Genomic DNA, 16,046 nt, shown 5'->3' on the forward strand with positions numbered 1-16,046 from the left:
CCCAAGTTTGTAAGCCCATTCCTTAGTCGCCTTTTACAACATCGATGAGAAAGAGATGGAGTGATCCTGCTTCTTCTACACATGCGCTTTGGAAGCGGTAGTAGTTATAATTAGATTTAAGTGATGTGACGTCAATAAGTGATACCTTGTATCCAATTTTGAAAATAAATCTATTCTATTCTATTCTTTTCCTGTTCTTTTTTATATTTGTGCCCGGAACCACGTGATTGATATCTACTAATGGGTATTAAATAAAATATTAAATTGGCATGTGGTATAAATATAATATGTACATCACTATTTACATGTTCATTACATTAAATAAATGTCGAAAACATATTACAAGCTAACATATAAAACATATCAATGATAATGAGTAAACATTTCTTTAAAAAAATAAACGATTACATAAAAAAAATTGTAAGTAGCATATTTTTTATTTTCTAAAACATATACATAATTGTTATGGATTCGTTTTGATCGGTAGACCTGAAGCGCTCCTTGTTTCAGAGATGCCTCTAAATAGCGGCAGGAATAAATAAAAATATAGATGAATGCAAAAATACGGTGTTCATTTTTCCACTGACAAAACGAGACAACATCAAAACACTATACAAAAAATTACATACATAAGAATAAAAGAAACATTGTCAAACCCAACCCTTTTTGGTCATCCACAACAATATTAATTCCTAACCAAAAAAAAACAGTGCAATATAAAAAAAAGCGAGCATTATAAAGTCAAATTAGTAACATAATTTTAATGAGTGTACATATTGGGTTCCATAATTTTTAAGGCATAATCATCATTTTTCATAACGCTCTTTGGCATAAACATCGTTCCGCATATTTTTTGTATACCTACGAAAAACGTTATGCTTATCGGTGATTATGCCATTAATTTTTAAGGTATACTCATCATTTTTCATAACGCTCCGCAGCTCCGACGATGTTGTGTCGGAGGTTGTATATATAGCTCCAATTCATGAAATCTCTGAAATCGCGATTTGGGTTCTTCGCTGCTATTGGCTGAGCGCGTCGATTTCTTCGAGATGATTGACACTTGTTGTGTGATTTGATGTTTGTGACGAGTGGCGTAGAGATGTCGCCACAGCATAAACATCGTTCCGCATAATTATTTTTTATACGAAAAGCGTTATGCTCATCGGTGATTATGACATTAAATATTTTTTGGGATCCAATAGACATTTTTCATTAGGTACTCACTATCGTCAATTTAAAATAAAAACACGTTTACATATCTATAAATACAGTGGAGTACATTTAAAAGTATATAGAGAAATCGTTACATACCTACGTTATAACTACTACCATTTTTATAGGTTACACCAATATACCTGCGCAGGAGTCTAATGTTTACTGATACCTTTATTTATTTTTTATTTTATTTTATTAAAGAAACCAACAGCGTATACATTAAATATTAATACAGTATTAATCTTATGCTATTATAAGGCCAATGACAGGTTTCTCTTACTATTACTGTAATAAAGTCAATAGTTACTGATGAAGAAAGTACTTATCGCTTAATCAAGACGCAAGTATGTTTTAAGTCTCTAATTTTAGGTGTGAAGTTAAATTTAACCGAATTGGAATGGCAATCTGTGGAATGAGTGGTTTGAAGTCAGACACTTCATCCAATATCACACCGAACTAAAATGGACTGAGAACCGAGTCTTGGTGAACTCCTACTGAGACAGAGAAGGGTTTAGAGCGGTCTGAACGAATTAACCGGAGTCGTGATATTTTAAAATTGCGATGCCCAACAGGGCTTATATTGTTCCTCTTTATAAGCAGTAACTGTAATTCAACTGATGTACTTTATGACGTGCAATAAAGATTTTTAACTTGAATTGATACATGTCGCGGATTACATCAATATTGATTTCAGGAACCCCTTTAGACTTTACATCAGAGGTGGTGGGGTAAGGTTTGATAGTTTTATTTTCTGTTTTTTTAACGATTTTCATGGTTTTTCTGACGTCCATCGAGCACCGCTCGGTCAACCAGGTACTGACTATTATGAGCGAGATAGCTGTAGACATGTTGTTTTTGGCTTTTAAGTTTAATATACTTGTAATAAGGCCTTTATTTCATTGAGTTTTCATCCAGATTTATACTCGGATGCGTTATTATCGCCTTATAAAAATGGTTGTAGCGTACGTACCCTATACTTTTAAGTGGCCCACTATAATTAAAAACATAAATAATAATAACATGTCCAATTTACTCCATGTACTATAACTAACCTTAATTAAAAAAAAAAACAAGAAAATCTGTCAAACGGACAATTTTGTATTGGTTCCCACGGTTTGGTCATGATGTTAATTACAAACTCTTTCTGATCTGCATAGGTGTTGGATGTTTATATATATATATATATATATATATATATAGTAGTATATATATATATATACTACTAGCTATGGTCAGCGACTTACTCCGCCTCAAATATCTATAAACTTATTGTGTCATTCCAATGTTTGTAGAGATTTGAAGACGAATTTTCATGAAACTATGCAGTAATGTATTTATTAGTACGTATGTCTGTAAAAGGTCGCTAAGTTATAATGTCCATTTCTAATTTTAAAACCTTTTTAAGTACCTTCTTTTTTAATTTTTCTGTGCCTACGGAGACGAAATAAATACTTTTTTACTTTACTTTAATTTACAAAATGAACATGAATCTAGCTTAGACATCACTGCAAAGTTTCATGAAAATTCGTTCAGTACTTTTTGACGTTACAAACAAACACACAATAATATTCGCACTTATAATATTAGTAAGATGTATTTTTATTTTTTTTCAAAATATATTTAAGTTATTCACATATGTATTTATTAATTTTTACATGTAAATAGTCCGTTTGACAGATCTCCCGTTTAAACTTTAAATTACATTAGATACATTAATTCACAAAAGGCACTATGAAATATTTCATCTTTTTTTTTGTAATTTTTCCAAATATTTTTTTTTTCATGACTATCTAATAATATATTTACATCATTTGTTTAATCCACTTAACCTATTATCACTCGTATTGGTTTTAAATATTAAATTTTAAGCTATTTTTTGCTGTGAGAATTTCCAATGATAACTACTTATTTAAAATAATGAACAGATTTCATATACAGTTTGTTTTTATTTCTGCCTACTGCAGTTCTGCCTGCGCTAAACTTAAATTTCCAATTTTTCACTTCCTTATGGAAAATTCGAAAAAAATGTATTATTATATTCACAGCGAAAACGGCAAAGATAATACATACAAAATTGAATTAAAATCGGTACAGCGGTTTCGCCGTGAAAGCGTTACAGACAGAGAGGCAATCCTTTGCATTAAAAATATTAGTACGGATTCAGCTTAACGTAATGACTATAAGAAATTAGATTAAAACTAAAGAGATGACGAAATTTAACATAACAATTTTTTTTTATTTTAAAATTTTTTGGTCAATTTTACTACGTCCAAATATTTTTATCTAATTTTTATCTTTGTGAAAAATTTTACCTAGACGATTATGGCAGTAGGTTTAATAATAGCTATTTTTTTAAATCTATTTACAATATTTTCCATACACAAGCGCTCTGAAAAGTAGGTACGTTACATAAATCAAAGTTTACAAATAAAACGAAAATACAAAAATAAATATGATAAATTTTACCTAAATATTAAACATGTTACCACTTCTGAAAAAAAAAATAATATAATTTTAAACAAAAAATGATCAAAATAATTTAAATTCAAATAAGTATACTAAAATCCGAATAAAATGAAATTATTTATTTTTTTTATAAGTTTTTTTGCTTTTTATTTTTTTTAAATCCCTTATGTGAAGTCCCTCAAGAGTGTCCTGACCTTGAAAATATATTTTACACACACACTTATATATACACAACATCCCGCCTCTCTCCCGGAAAGGTAGGCAGAGATTGCACTGTCCACACTTCCACTCGACCTCCGCCACCTTTGCAGAGGAACCTGACCCGTGTTGGATCGATCATGGTCACCCGTCCAGTCGCCTGAATGTGCAGGTTTCCTCACGATGTTATCCCTCACCACTATAATAACAAAGTCTCTATTCGTATCATACATGGAGTATATAACGTTCAAGGACGTTACAACTTGAACCCTCTCAAGTTCTTCAGCCTCCTCTCGAGGTCGTCCACGGCTTCCTCATCATCAGGCCAGGCCGGCTGCTTCTTCCTCTCACCGCCGGGAGCCATTTGGAACGAGCCACCGGTCTTTCCCGGACTCTCGGTACTGAAACAAATATACATATAATCACGTCTATATCCCTTGCGGAAGGGTAGACAGAGCCAACAGTCTTGAATTGACTGATAGGCCACGTTCATCTGTTTGGCTTATTGATAAAATTTATATTAGAATAGTGACAGGTTTCTAGCCCATCGCCTAAAAGAAATGTTCCAAGTCTATAAGCCTATCCCTTAGTCGTACTTTACGAGATCTATGGGAAAGAGATGGAGTGGTACTATTCTTATTTCTATTGGTGCCGGGAACCACACGGCCGGGCAGTATTAAAAACTGATAATATAAATAATCATTGCCTCACCGCTACCCCCAGTAACTGTTAGAGAACTTTTCATCCTACTCAGAGAGCAGGCAGAAGAATCTTTCAACATACAACGATCCCAGAATATTTTATTGCTTCACCTGCATTCATTGAAACATTATGGGCTCCTACATAATTAATTATTTAGTTATCCCACCGCTGACCCCCAGGATGTTAACGATGACCACGTATCAGTCGTGAAATCTCACCTAACCCACCCAAGCTGTGTAGCCCACTTCCGGCAGTTCTCACTTACTTAACTAAATAGTTGTGTCCCACCGCTGACACCAAAATTTCAACGATGAACTTTTTAGTGTTTTATGTGATAGATATAAATCTCACCTAATGTATTCTGTGCTGGCCGCAAAAGCGCCATCTTCCATGTTATTGTTGAAGTACCACACCCCGTTGTCTATCTTGTGGTCGCGCACTTGGAAGTCGCTGCTGTACAGCCGCGGCGGCGATGTGTAATCCACTTCCGGCGGTTGTCCTGTACCAAAAAAAACACATATATTAAAACATAAACTGACCGATGTTTGTACTTAAAAGATAGTATATAACGAAACATCAGAATGATCTGTGGCAACTATTCTGCTGTGGAAGTTTATAAGCCCATCCCTTAGTCGCCTTTCACGACATCCATGGGAAAGAGTTGAAGTGTAGTCCTATTCTTTTTTATATAGGTGCCGGGAACCACACAGCACTTTGTGTCCAAATAAGATATAATTAATGGTTACAATTTAAAATGTTCGTTCGATGCCTTGAAACTGTTACATTAAAAAAAAAAAACAAAAATACAATAAATATTTAGGAGTTCAACTAAATAAAAAAATCTAAACAAATATATACGGGAAAATATACACAGATTGAGTTAGCCTTGAAGTAAGTTCGAGACTCGTGTTACAAGATACTAACTCAACGATACTATATTTTATAATAAATATGTACTTATATAGATAAACATCCAAGGCCCAGGCCAATCAGAGTAAGTTCGTTTCTTGCCCTGGCCGGAATTCGAACACGGGACCTCCGGTGTCACAGACAAGCAAATTCAAAATACATAAATAACTTAAAATGGCCGTCAAAATTAAAAGTTAAACTTTAAAAAATTCTCATCAGGCAAATCTGTAACTCGTACCTGGATGTAACCTTTCGTCCTGTCTCAGCTCACGCGGCCACGTGTCGACGAGGCTCTGTCCGGCCGCCGGGTACCAACTCTTGGACGGTCTACTCGGAGATTCTTTAGATTTTTCTGTTGACAATAATACGTTATTATAGACAAAAGCGTCGTTGGTCGAATCGGTAAGATGTCCGGTTAAAATGAGTGTTGCTCGATTCCGTGTGATTCAAATAGTGACAGGTGGCTAGCCCATCGCCTAAAAGAAGAGTTACAAGTTTGGAAGTTTTGAAGACTGGCTTTTTCAATGTAAAATGTAATGATTAAAAAAAAATCAAACCTTCCACTGGCCAAACGGGTACAGCCACTTTTTCGGGTTTCTCGCGCCGTTTCTCGGGTTTCTCAATGTGTTTCTCGGGTTTAGGACTAGCGTCCTCGATGTCCAGTTTGTCCAATTCGGCCAGGATCCGCTCCTCGCCGTCGAACACGAACTCCCGCTCCGATACCTTGCGCGGTTCCTTCTTCGATACTGGAACACAAACAGACATACAAACCAAATTATCTCACATACATACGTAAATGTATTTTTTGTACTCGTGCCGTGTGGTTCCCGGCACCAGTACAAAAAAGAATAGGATCATTCCTTCTCTTTCCCATGGATGTCGTAAAAGGCGACTAGGGGATAGGCTTACAAACTTGGGATTCTTTTTTTAGGCGATGGGCTAGCAACCTGTCACTATTTGAATCTCAATACTATCATTAGGCCAAACAGCTGAACGTGGCCATTCAGTCTTTTCAAGACTGTTGGCTCTGTCTACCCCGTAAGGGATGGAGACGTGATCATATGTATGTATGTATGTACTATATGTATGTTTGTACGTACTACATGTATGTTTGTAATATATGTATGTATGTATGTACTACATATATGTATGTAAGTACTACATATATGTATGTATGTATATAAATAAGTACCTCTATCCTGCTTGCCGGGAGCGCCGCCCCCGGGAGCCCCCGGCGGCTGCTGCAGCAACTCCCTCAGCTCCGTCTCCAGCTCGGCCGCGTCGAAGTCGTCCACGGTCGAGCTGAGCGCTTTCTCCACCTCGTTATACTCTTCCAACACCTAAGAATTGGGTAGAGGTTCTTAAAACAATATATACTATAGTAGAACCGCCTAAATGAGTCCTCGCCCGCGGAGTACAGGGGCGCGGGGGTATGACGACGAAGGGGACCGAGAGAGGTGCGGGCGGCGGGCGCATTCTTGTAAAAACTCAGTTCGCTCGCTACGCGGTTAGCGATCACACGTGTTGACAGTTGCGGACGCCTTGTGAAAATTATACATGAGATTACATTCTCAAGATGAGTCGAAATATTTTCGGACATAGAATTAATAGTCAGTGCAAACAAATGGCGTTTAACGTATATGAATATTTTAGAAAAAAGAAACTCGACCCAAATTCTGATGAATATAAACAAGATATACCTTTAAATAAAACTGTAGCAGAAGTTACTGGACTATCAGAAAAGACTGTATCTAGAATTGTACAACAAGGGAAAGCATTAAATGACAACGAGAGATTTAAATCACCGAGAAAACCAAAACAGGTTCGTAGAAAAAGAGTGGAAATAGACGATTTCACAAAAGGAGTGGTAAGAAGAAAAGTCACTCAGTTTTACACAATTTTCAAAAAAATACCTACTCTGAAAACTTTGAACGCTGTACTTAGAGAAGAGAATATATTACACTGCGGCAGGGAATATTTAAGGCTATTATTACATGATCTAGGTTTTAAATTTAAGAAATGCGGATCTAAAAGGAAACTCCTTATCGAACAGCCAAATATCACATCGTGGAGGTGGAAATACCTAAATACTATTAAAAAATATCGTAGAGAAGGAAGACATATTTTATACCTTGACGAAACTTATGTAAACGCGTCTCATAACGTTTCAAAATGTTGGCAATCAAAGGATGAACTTGGCGTTCTATCTCATATTGGTAAAGGGGACCGTTTGATCATCGTACATTGTGGAGGTCAAATTGGATTTGTAGACGGAGCCCTTGTGATATTCAAATCCAAATGTAAAACAGGTGATTATCACGATTCTATGAATTTCGCAAATTTCAGTAAATGGATAAATGAAAAGCTCATGCCTAATATACCGCAAAATTCTGTCATAGTAATGGACAACGCAGCTTATCATTCGGTTCGAGAAGAGAAAAAGCCAACTATGGCTTCTACCAAGCCAACTATGCAAGAATGGCTACGACGACATAACGTGCCTTTTGATGAAAAACTTAGAAAGGATGACTTATATAAATTAATTAAAAGTAATTTCACAGAAGATATTTACAAAATTGACGAGGTATTGAAAAGAAACGGACACGAAGTATTGCGTTTGCCTCCATATCACCCAGACCTGAACCCAATTGAGTTGGTCTGGGGTGATATCAAAGGACAATTAGCACAAAAAAGTATCGACTCTAATTTGGACCAGAAAAAAGAAATATTAGAGAGATTATTTGCTGAATATCCCAAAGAGAAATGGGAGAATTGTGTTAAACACGTGATTAAAATCGAAGACGAATATTGCAAACATGATGGAGTCCTAGATGAAGTTGTTGATTTTATTATTAATGTGCAAGACGATTCTGATGATTCTGATGATGGCTGTTGTGAAAGTGAAGAATCAAGTTCCAGTGATAGTGATATTATGGACATAAGTGATTGATTTATAATTTTGATAAATTTTGCATAAATAAATATTACATACATAACTTTATTACCTTTTTTTTACCTACATATCATACCTATATATCATAAAATCACATTTTTATCGAATTGTTTTGTATGAAAAATAAAAATTTGAAAATAACAATAATCGAAAAATGCTTATGCTATTTAATTCATGTACGTGGTCTCGTTGATACCATGGAGTTATGGGATAACAAAAGGAACACGTTGTATAGTTTACAGTTGTTTCATTCAAATTTTGTATAGCCATTATTATTTTTTTAATAAAAATCTTCACCTGTTTGCCGCTAACCACTATGACGTCACATATCTCAAGAAATGTCCAGTAACATTTCGCCCCTTGTATTACACGCTACGCTCGACCGCCGCCCGCACCTCTTTCGTTCCCCTTCGTCGTCATACCCCCGCGCCCCTGTACTCCGCGGGCGAGGACTCATTTAGGCGGTTCTACTATAGCTACCCGCCCCGGCTTCGCACGGGTGCAAAATTCGGAAAGAATTATACATAAAAACCTTCCTCTTGAATCACTCTACCTGTTACAAAAAACCGCATCGAAATCCGTTGCGTAATTTTAAAGATTTAAGCATACAGACAAACAGACTAAAATAACGACTTTGTTTTATACTATGTAGTGAAGACTAGCTGTGCCCGCGACTCCGGCCGCGTGGAATAGTCATTTTGGGCATCATTGAAGCCGTCGAGGGTGAATAATTTATCCCGTCTTTTTTTCAAATTTTCCATTATTTCTTCGCTTCGTATAGTTGCAGCGTGATGTTGTATAGCCTAAAGCCGTGTGGTTCCCGGCACCATTACAAAAAAGAATAGGACCACTCCATCTCTTTCCCACGGATGTCGTAAAGGCGACTAAGGGATAGGCTTACAAACTTGGGATTCTTCTTTTAGGCGATAGGCTAGCAACCCGTCACTATTTGAATCTCAATTCTATCTTAAAGCCAAATAGCTGAACGGTGGCCTATCAGTCTTTTCAAGACTGTTGGATCTGTCTACCCCGTGAGGGATATAGACGTGATTATATGTATGTATGTATGTACTTACTTCCTTCAGATCGTCCATGGTGTCGTGAACGGCGTCTCCCTCCAGACCCGACTCCTTCATACCCCGCCGCATGGCTTGAGAGCTAGTCCTGAAATTGATATATATACAACTGTTAATATGTGCCATGTGGTTCCCGGCACCAGAAAAGAATAGGACCACTCCATCTCTTTCCCATGGATGTCGTAAAAGGCGACTAAGGGATAGGCTTACCAACTTGGGATTCTTTTTTAGGCGATGGGCTAGCAACCTGTCACTATTTGAATCTCAATTCTATCATTAAGCCAAATGGCTGAACGTGGCCATTCAGTCCTTTCAAGACTATTGGCTCTGTCTACCCCGCAAGGGATATAGACGTGACCATATGTATGTATGTAACTGTTAATACTGTTCTACGACCTCTGTGGCGCAGCGGTAGTACGCTGGTCTGTGACACCGGAGGTCCCGGGTTCGAATCCCGGCCAGGGCGTGATGGGTAAAAAACCTTTTTCTGATTGGCCTGGGTCTTAGATGTTTATCTATATAAGTGTTTATTATAAAATATAGTATCGTTGAGTTAGTATCTCGTAACACAAGTCTCGCATTTACTTCGAGGCTAACTCAATCTGTGTAATTTGTCCCGTATATATTTATTTATTTAATAGCATAGAAGAGGACTAAGGCGAAGAATCACGAATCCTCTGCCTACCTCTCTCAAGACACTTTGTTTACGTATGAGATTGCCTCAATATACCATTAGTTATGTTGACCGGTCAGGCGCATTATGTCCAATTCGAAAAATGTCCAATTGGTCCAGTTCGAAATTGGTCCAATTCGCGATTGGTCCAGGTAACTGAACCAATTTCGAACTGGACAATTGGACATTTTGCGAATTGGACATAAATGCGCCCAAAAGATGTTAACTACAAATGGGGGGAGACTAGTTTTTCTGAGATACAAGCATCTGCTTAGTTCAGACACTTGTCTTTCATAATCTTATGTAATGTTCTTACTGCTTATTATGACACTGTCCACCCCGCCAGCTCACCTGTAAATGTCCACTATCGCCGCGTTGACGTCCACCTCCCTCATCTGATGTAACAGTTGCATGACATTGTCCAACGCTGACTCGGCCACTGTCTCCCCCATTGTGACACTGTCTACGCCATTATGACACTGTCTCCCCCATTATGACACTGTCTCCCCCATTATGACACTGTCTCCCCAATTATAACACTGTCTACCCCATTATGACACTGTGTACCCCATTATGACACTGTCTCCCCCATTATGACACTGTCTCTCCCATTATGACACTGTCTACCCCATTATGACACTGTCTCCCCCATTATGACACTGTGTACCCCATTATGACACTGTCTACCCCATTATGACACTGTCTCCCCCATTATGACACTGTGTACCCCATTATGACACTGTCTACCCCATTCTGACGCTGTCTCCCCCATTTTGACACTGTCTAACCCATTATGACACTGTCCACCGCGCCAGCTCACCTGTAAGTGTCCACTATCGCCGCGTTGACGTCCACCTCCCTCATCTGATGTAACAATTGCTTAACATTGTCCAACGCTGACTCGCACCGAGTGAGCCGCTGCTGTGCTTTGTGCTTCCTACGGAGATGGTTCTTGGCCTAAGATAAATATAAGAAAAAATAGTTAAGTAGTTAGTATAGAAAATAAGTGAATACATACAAACATACATACGGTTAGTTAATAGAAAATAAGTGAATACATATCAGCACGTCTATATCCCTTACGGGGTAGACAGAGCCAACAGTCTTGAAATACTGAAAGGCCACGTTCAGCTGTTTGGCTTTTTGATAGAATTGATATTCAAATAGTGATGACAGGTTGCTAGCCCATCGCCTAAAAGTAGAATCTCAAGTTTATAAGCCTATCCCTTAATCGCCTTTACTATATGTTTGTTACCACTTTTGAAGCGGCAGTAAACTTAGTTTTAATTAATTTATTTGACGTCAACCAATGTTGAAACCGTATGATATGAATAAAAAAAATGAAATGAATTATTAAGCGATATGAAGTCCTAACCCATATGGTCACGTCTTCATCCCTTACGAGGTAGACAGAGCCAACAGCCTTGAAAAGGCTGAACGGCCACGTTCAGCTATTTTCGGCCATTTGGCTTAATGATAGAATTAATAATTTTTTAAAAAATTAATTATTATGTCCTAACCCATAATAATTAATAATTTTTTATTTTTTAATTTGAATTTGTGCCGTGTGGTTCCCGGCAGTGCCGTGCGGTTCCCGGCACCAATACAAAAAAGAATAGGACCACCCCATCTCTTTCCCATGGATGTCGTAAAAGGCGACTAAGGGATAGGCTTGTAAAAATGCGATCCTTTTTTTAGGCGATGGGCCAGCAACCTGTCACTATTTGGATCTCAATTCCATCATTGAGCCGAGCAGCTGAACGTGGCCATTCAGTCTTTTCGAGACTATTGGCTCTGTCTACCCCGTAAGGGATATAGACGTGACTATATGTATGTATGTGTGTATGAATTTGAAATTAAACTCACAGCGAGCCTGTTGCCAAGTTGCAACGCCGCCCGCGCGTCGCAGTCTGCGGTCGCGACGTCGCGCGACAGTCGCGTCGCGTCGCCCGACAGCCGCGACTCGGCTGTCATTAGTTTCACCAACGCTTTGTCGGTTTCTGACACAGGTGACGCTTTCTTGTCTGGCTCGGCTGTGGATTAAACGTTTGATATTAATTCTTCATCATTATCATATCATATGACCTATGACAGGAGAGTGTGGAGGGAAAGGTCGGAGTGGGAAGACCTAGACGTATCTTTATCAAATTAAGGACGTTCTGGTAAAGGGTCAGGTCAAGAGTACCCGAAACCGCCGAGCTTGCATGAAGAGAGTTATGAATGTGGATGAAGCGAAGGAAGTATGCAGAGATCGTGGCAAGTGGAAAGAGGTAGTCTCTGTCTACCCCTCCGGGCAAGAGGCGTGATTTTATGTGTGTATGTATGTATGACCTACATAGATATGACGGCCTCTGTGGCTCAGCGGTGGTGCGCTTGTCTGCGTCAAACGGAGGTCCCGGGTTCGAATCCCGGCCAGGAAATGATGAGAAACGAACTTTTTCTATTAGTTTAACTATTTATAAGCATTAACTATAATTCAACTGATGTTCTTTATTATATGCAATACAGATTTTGAATTAAATTTAATCTCAATTCAATTATCAAGCTAAACAGATGAGATTTTCCTTTCAGTCTTTTCAAGACTGTTGGCTCTGTCTACCCCGCAAGGGATATAGACGTGACTACATGTATGTATGTAACTTCAAACAAATCTTGTGTGGTTCCCGGCACCAATACAAAAAAGAATAGGACCACTCCATCTCTTTCCCATGGATGTCGAAAAAGGCGACTAAGGGATAGGCTTTCAAACTTGGCATTCTTTTTAAGGCGACGGGCTAGCAACCTGTCACTATTTGAATCTCAATTCTATCATTAAGCCAAATAGCTGACTGTGGCCATTCAGTCTTATCAAGACTGTTGGCTCTGTCTACCCCGCAAGGGATATAGACGTGACCATATGTATGTATGTAGGTATGCTTACCCAATTTAACCACATCATCTTCCTTCACGGCGCTGCCCGTGGACACCAGATATCCTAATAAGATCTCAAACGCTTCCCGTCCGTGCTTGTAACCGCTGGTTCTCATCAGCTCGTCTATTGTGCCAATTCGCTCTTCTCCGGCTGGGTAGTTGTATAATAGGTCTGTTGCTTGGTCCTGTGGGAGATATATGTATTAATAATAAATATATATTAAGCCAAATTGCTGAACGTGGCCGATCAGTCTTTTCAAGACTGTTGGCTCTGTCTACCCCACAAGGGATATAGACGTGACCATATGTATGTATGTATGTATAATAAATATATACGGGACAAATTACACAGATTGAGTTAGCCTTGAAGTAAGTTTGAAACTTGTGTTACGAGATACTAACTCAATGATGCTATATTTTAGATTAAATACTTAAATAGATAAACATCCAAGACCCATGCCAGTCTGAGAAAGTTCGTTTCTCATCATGCACTGGCCGGGATTCGAACCAGAGACCTCCGGTGACACAGACAAGCGCACTACCGCTGCGCCACTGAGGCCGTCAATATAATAATAATATATTAATGTTTTACATACCTATATACATATAATCACGTCTATATCCCTCGCATTTAGGTATTATCTCATAAAAAGACTCAAAAGGTATAATTATATTTATTTAATTAGACCCCACATAAAGTTCTCTGTCAGACCCAATGGTTGACTGGTAGATATGCTTCCAGCATTAAGTCCGCCAATTGTGCTATACATATGTTTTTTGTGCAATGAAGTTTAAATAAATAACTCATTTCTTTCTTACAGATTCATCTCTTAAAAAGCCATACAGTTGAAGGTGGCCTATATTCAGCAAAAGAACTTTTTCCGATTGGCCTGGGTCTTGGACATTTATCTATATAAGTATTTATTATAAAATATAGTATCGTTGAGTTAGTATCTCGCAACACAAGTCTCGAACTTACTTCTAGGCTAACTCAGTGTAATTTGTCCCGTATATACATATTTACCTTAACAGCACTCTCCAGTACAAATCTCTGTGTGGAATCAATACTGGCTTTAGGCAACCCGTCATTGTCTAACTGCTGTCTCGCCGGCAACAGGGACGTGACCGCTGTGAGAGCGAACGCCGCGGGTTTGAACGCTAAACGGGCCCCCCACCGGACCCAGCCCTCGGGGCCATTGTGTAGGATCTGCTGGTATTTTGAAAGAGGTGACAGTTCGCTGTTTCTGAAAAATGAAAAATATATTTGTATATTTTATATGCCTGTAATAACAAATTAGAATGTTTGGGGGTCGGCTGGAGACTGACTCAAACTGTATAATATCATGGAAATAAAAATGTATGGAGTTTGTAACTTGTATCTTTTGACAATTAGTAATAATTTAGAAGGTATAACTTAAATTTATTGTAATATAAAATTATGAGAAAAAGTGCTTGTGAAGGCTTATTTTCTGAAAAATATTTTATTTTGATTTTGTAACTGTGCTTGGAAATTTCTAAGCGTGGATTTGACTATTACAACCGTTTTACTAACTACCACAACAAGAAACTGTCGAATCTCTGGTCAAGTCAATTTTTTTTTTGAACCACAATCCTAATGTGTCAGATCTTACATCTTAATCAAAAATTTAGGCATCGTGTGCACATGACAAAAGATTCCCTTCATACCCAGGGTCATAATAACCGGATCGTTGCAGCTATCAACAATACATACATTCATAAAATCACGCCTCTTTCCCGGAGGGGTAGGCAGAGACTACTTCATTCCACTTGCCACAATCTCTGTCACACTCATATCTCTCTTCATGCAAGCTCGGCGGTTTCGGGTACTTTTGACCTGACCCTATCAACAACAATACAAATAGCTATTTATAAACACTTACCTGAACAGCTCTTCAATCACTATATCCAAGCAAGCGCAGGTTCTTCCCTTACGCTGGAAAGCAAATTTTGCGTCCGCCGAGCACAGTATGGGATCGCCCTTGTATTTACACCACTGTCTCAACATATCCGACCAAAATTTCATTTTCATATCCCAAGATTCAGGGTTAGCGGACTTTATACGAAATGGAGCGAATAAAGCATTCATTCGGACGTCGTCCGACCAACATTGCGGTAATTTGTCTTCGGGGAACACAGAACCGGGTAAAACCATATTGGTTTCGAGATAACAAAATCAGATTTTAAAAGGTTAAAGATTTTTTGCTACAGCAGCAAAATTAACTTCATTTAACAAAACACAATGGCGAGCGATTGACTTGACGGACGAAGCGAGGCTAGGTTGTTTTTCCGTTTTGACATTGACAGTTACGAGCACGTTACGAAGCACAATATATTAGGCAGACTGTATTCTTAGCCGAAAAAACACGGTATACTACATGAGAGGAAACTGTGTTTGTCCTCTTCTAAAATAAATAGATTTAGACTTTTCGTTGCTATTGACTGGGCGCGTCATTTCTTCGCTATGATATTAGTGATGTCGCCACATATGTATTTCTAGTAACTACATTTTTGAGCTTGTTGGGGTGGAAAGTTAGAAACCTTGGGTCCATCAGCTTTTTAATTTTACTTTCTAAGAGATTAGTCGAGATATCCCGTGACCAGCGGGCTGGAAACTTCTTAGGTCAAAGATTAAGCATTGTCATTCAACGTGGCAATGCAACCAGCCTTCTGCGCACGTTGCCATGGGCAAACGATTTACAGGTACTACATAATTTATAAAACGAGCTTTTTGTTTTTCATTTCTCTTTTTATTATTATTTAAAATTCCGATTTTGTGGTTACTTTTTAAAATTGTTTTATTAGAATACAATTTGACTAGATTGTTAGCCTCAAAGTAAGTTCGAGACTTGGGTTACGAGATACTAATCCAACGATGTCCAAGACCCAAAACGACTTAGAAGATAAAGTAAATGCGTTCCGG

General features: G+C 38.2%; 2 protein-coding genes across 2 annotated transcripts; one reads left to right on the top strand and one right to left on the bottom strand.

Annotated features, from left to right (window-relative positions):
* Positions 1–264: 264 nt before the first annotated feature.
* On the bottom strand, positions 265–15,390 carry LOC106138605 (charged multivesicular body protein 7). The gene is made up of 11 exons (XM_060953150.1): positions 15,007–15,390; positions 14,130–14,349; positions 13,116–13,290; positions 12,062–12,228; positions 11,016–11,152; positions 9,523–9,610; positions 6,686–6,833; positions 6,051–6,239; positions 5,732–5,845; positions 4,936–5,083; positions 265–4,283 (listed from the first exon to the last, which is right to left on the bottom strand). The coding sequence occupies exons 1-11, from the start codon at positions 15,276–15,278 to the stop codon at positions 4,139–4,141; spliced, it is 1,803 nt and encodes a 600-aa protein (XP_060809133.1). The 5' UTR covers positions 15,279–15,390; the 3' UTR covers positions 265–4,138.
* Positions 6,985–8,999, top strand: LOC132903878 (uncharacterized). The gene has a single exon (XM_060953254.1). The coding sequence runs from the start codon at positions 7,070–7,072 to the stop codon at positions 8,441–8,443; it is 1,374 nt and encodes a 457-aa protein (XP_060809237.1). The 5' UTR covers positions 6,985–7,069; the 3' UTR covers positions 8,444–8,999.
* Positions 15,391–16,046: the final 656 nt, after the last annotated feature.

Source organism: Amyelois transitella, chromosome 31 (assembly GCF_032362555.1).
Source record: "Amyelois transitella isolate CPQ chromosome 31, ilAmyTran1.1, whole genome shotgun sequence".
NCBI lineage: Eukaryota > Metazoa > Arthropoda > Insecta > Lepidoptera > Pyralidae > Amyelois > Amyelois transitella.

What these genes read in the sequence shown, in the direction of transcription:
- LOC106138605 (XM_060953150.1), bottom strand. Translation starts at nt 15,278, where the DNA reads ATGGTTTTACCCGGTTCTGTGTTCCCCGAAGACAAATTACCGCAATGT. An exon ending in TCCCGGCAAGCAGGATAGAG is followed by an intron (nt 6,240 to 6,685) that starts GTACTTATTTAT and finishes TTTGTGTTCCAG; the next exon opens with TATCGAAGAAGGAACCGCGC. An exon ending in ACCCGTTTGGCCAGTGGAAG is followed by an intron (nt 5,846 to 6,050) that starts GTTTGATTTTTT and finishes TATTGTCAACAG; the next exon opens with AAAAATCTAAAGAATCTCCG.
- LOC132903878 (XM_060953254.1), top strand. Translation starts at nt 7,070, where the DNA reads ATGAGTCGAAATATTTTCGGACATAGAATTAATAGTCAGTGCAAACAA.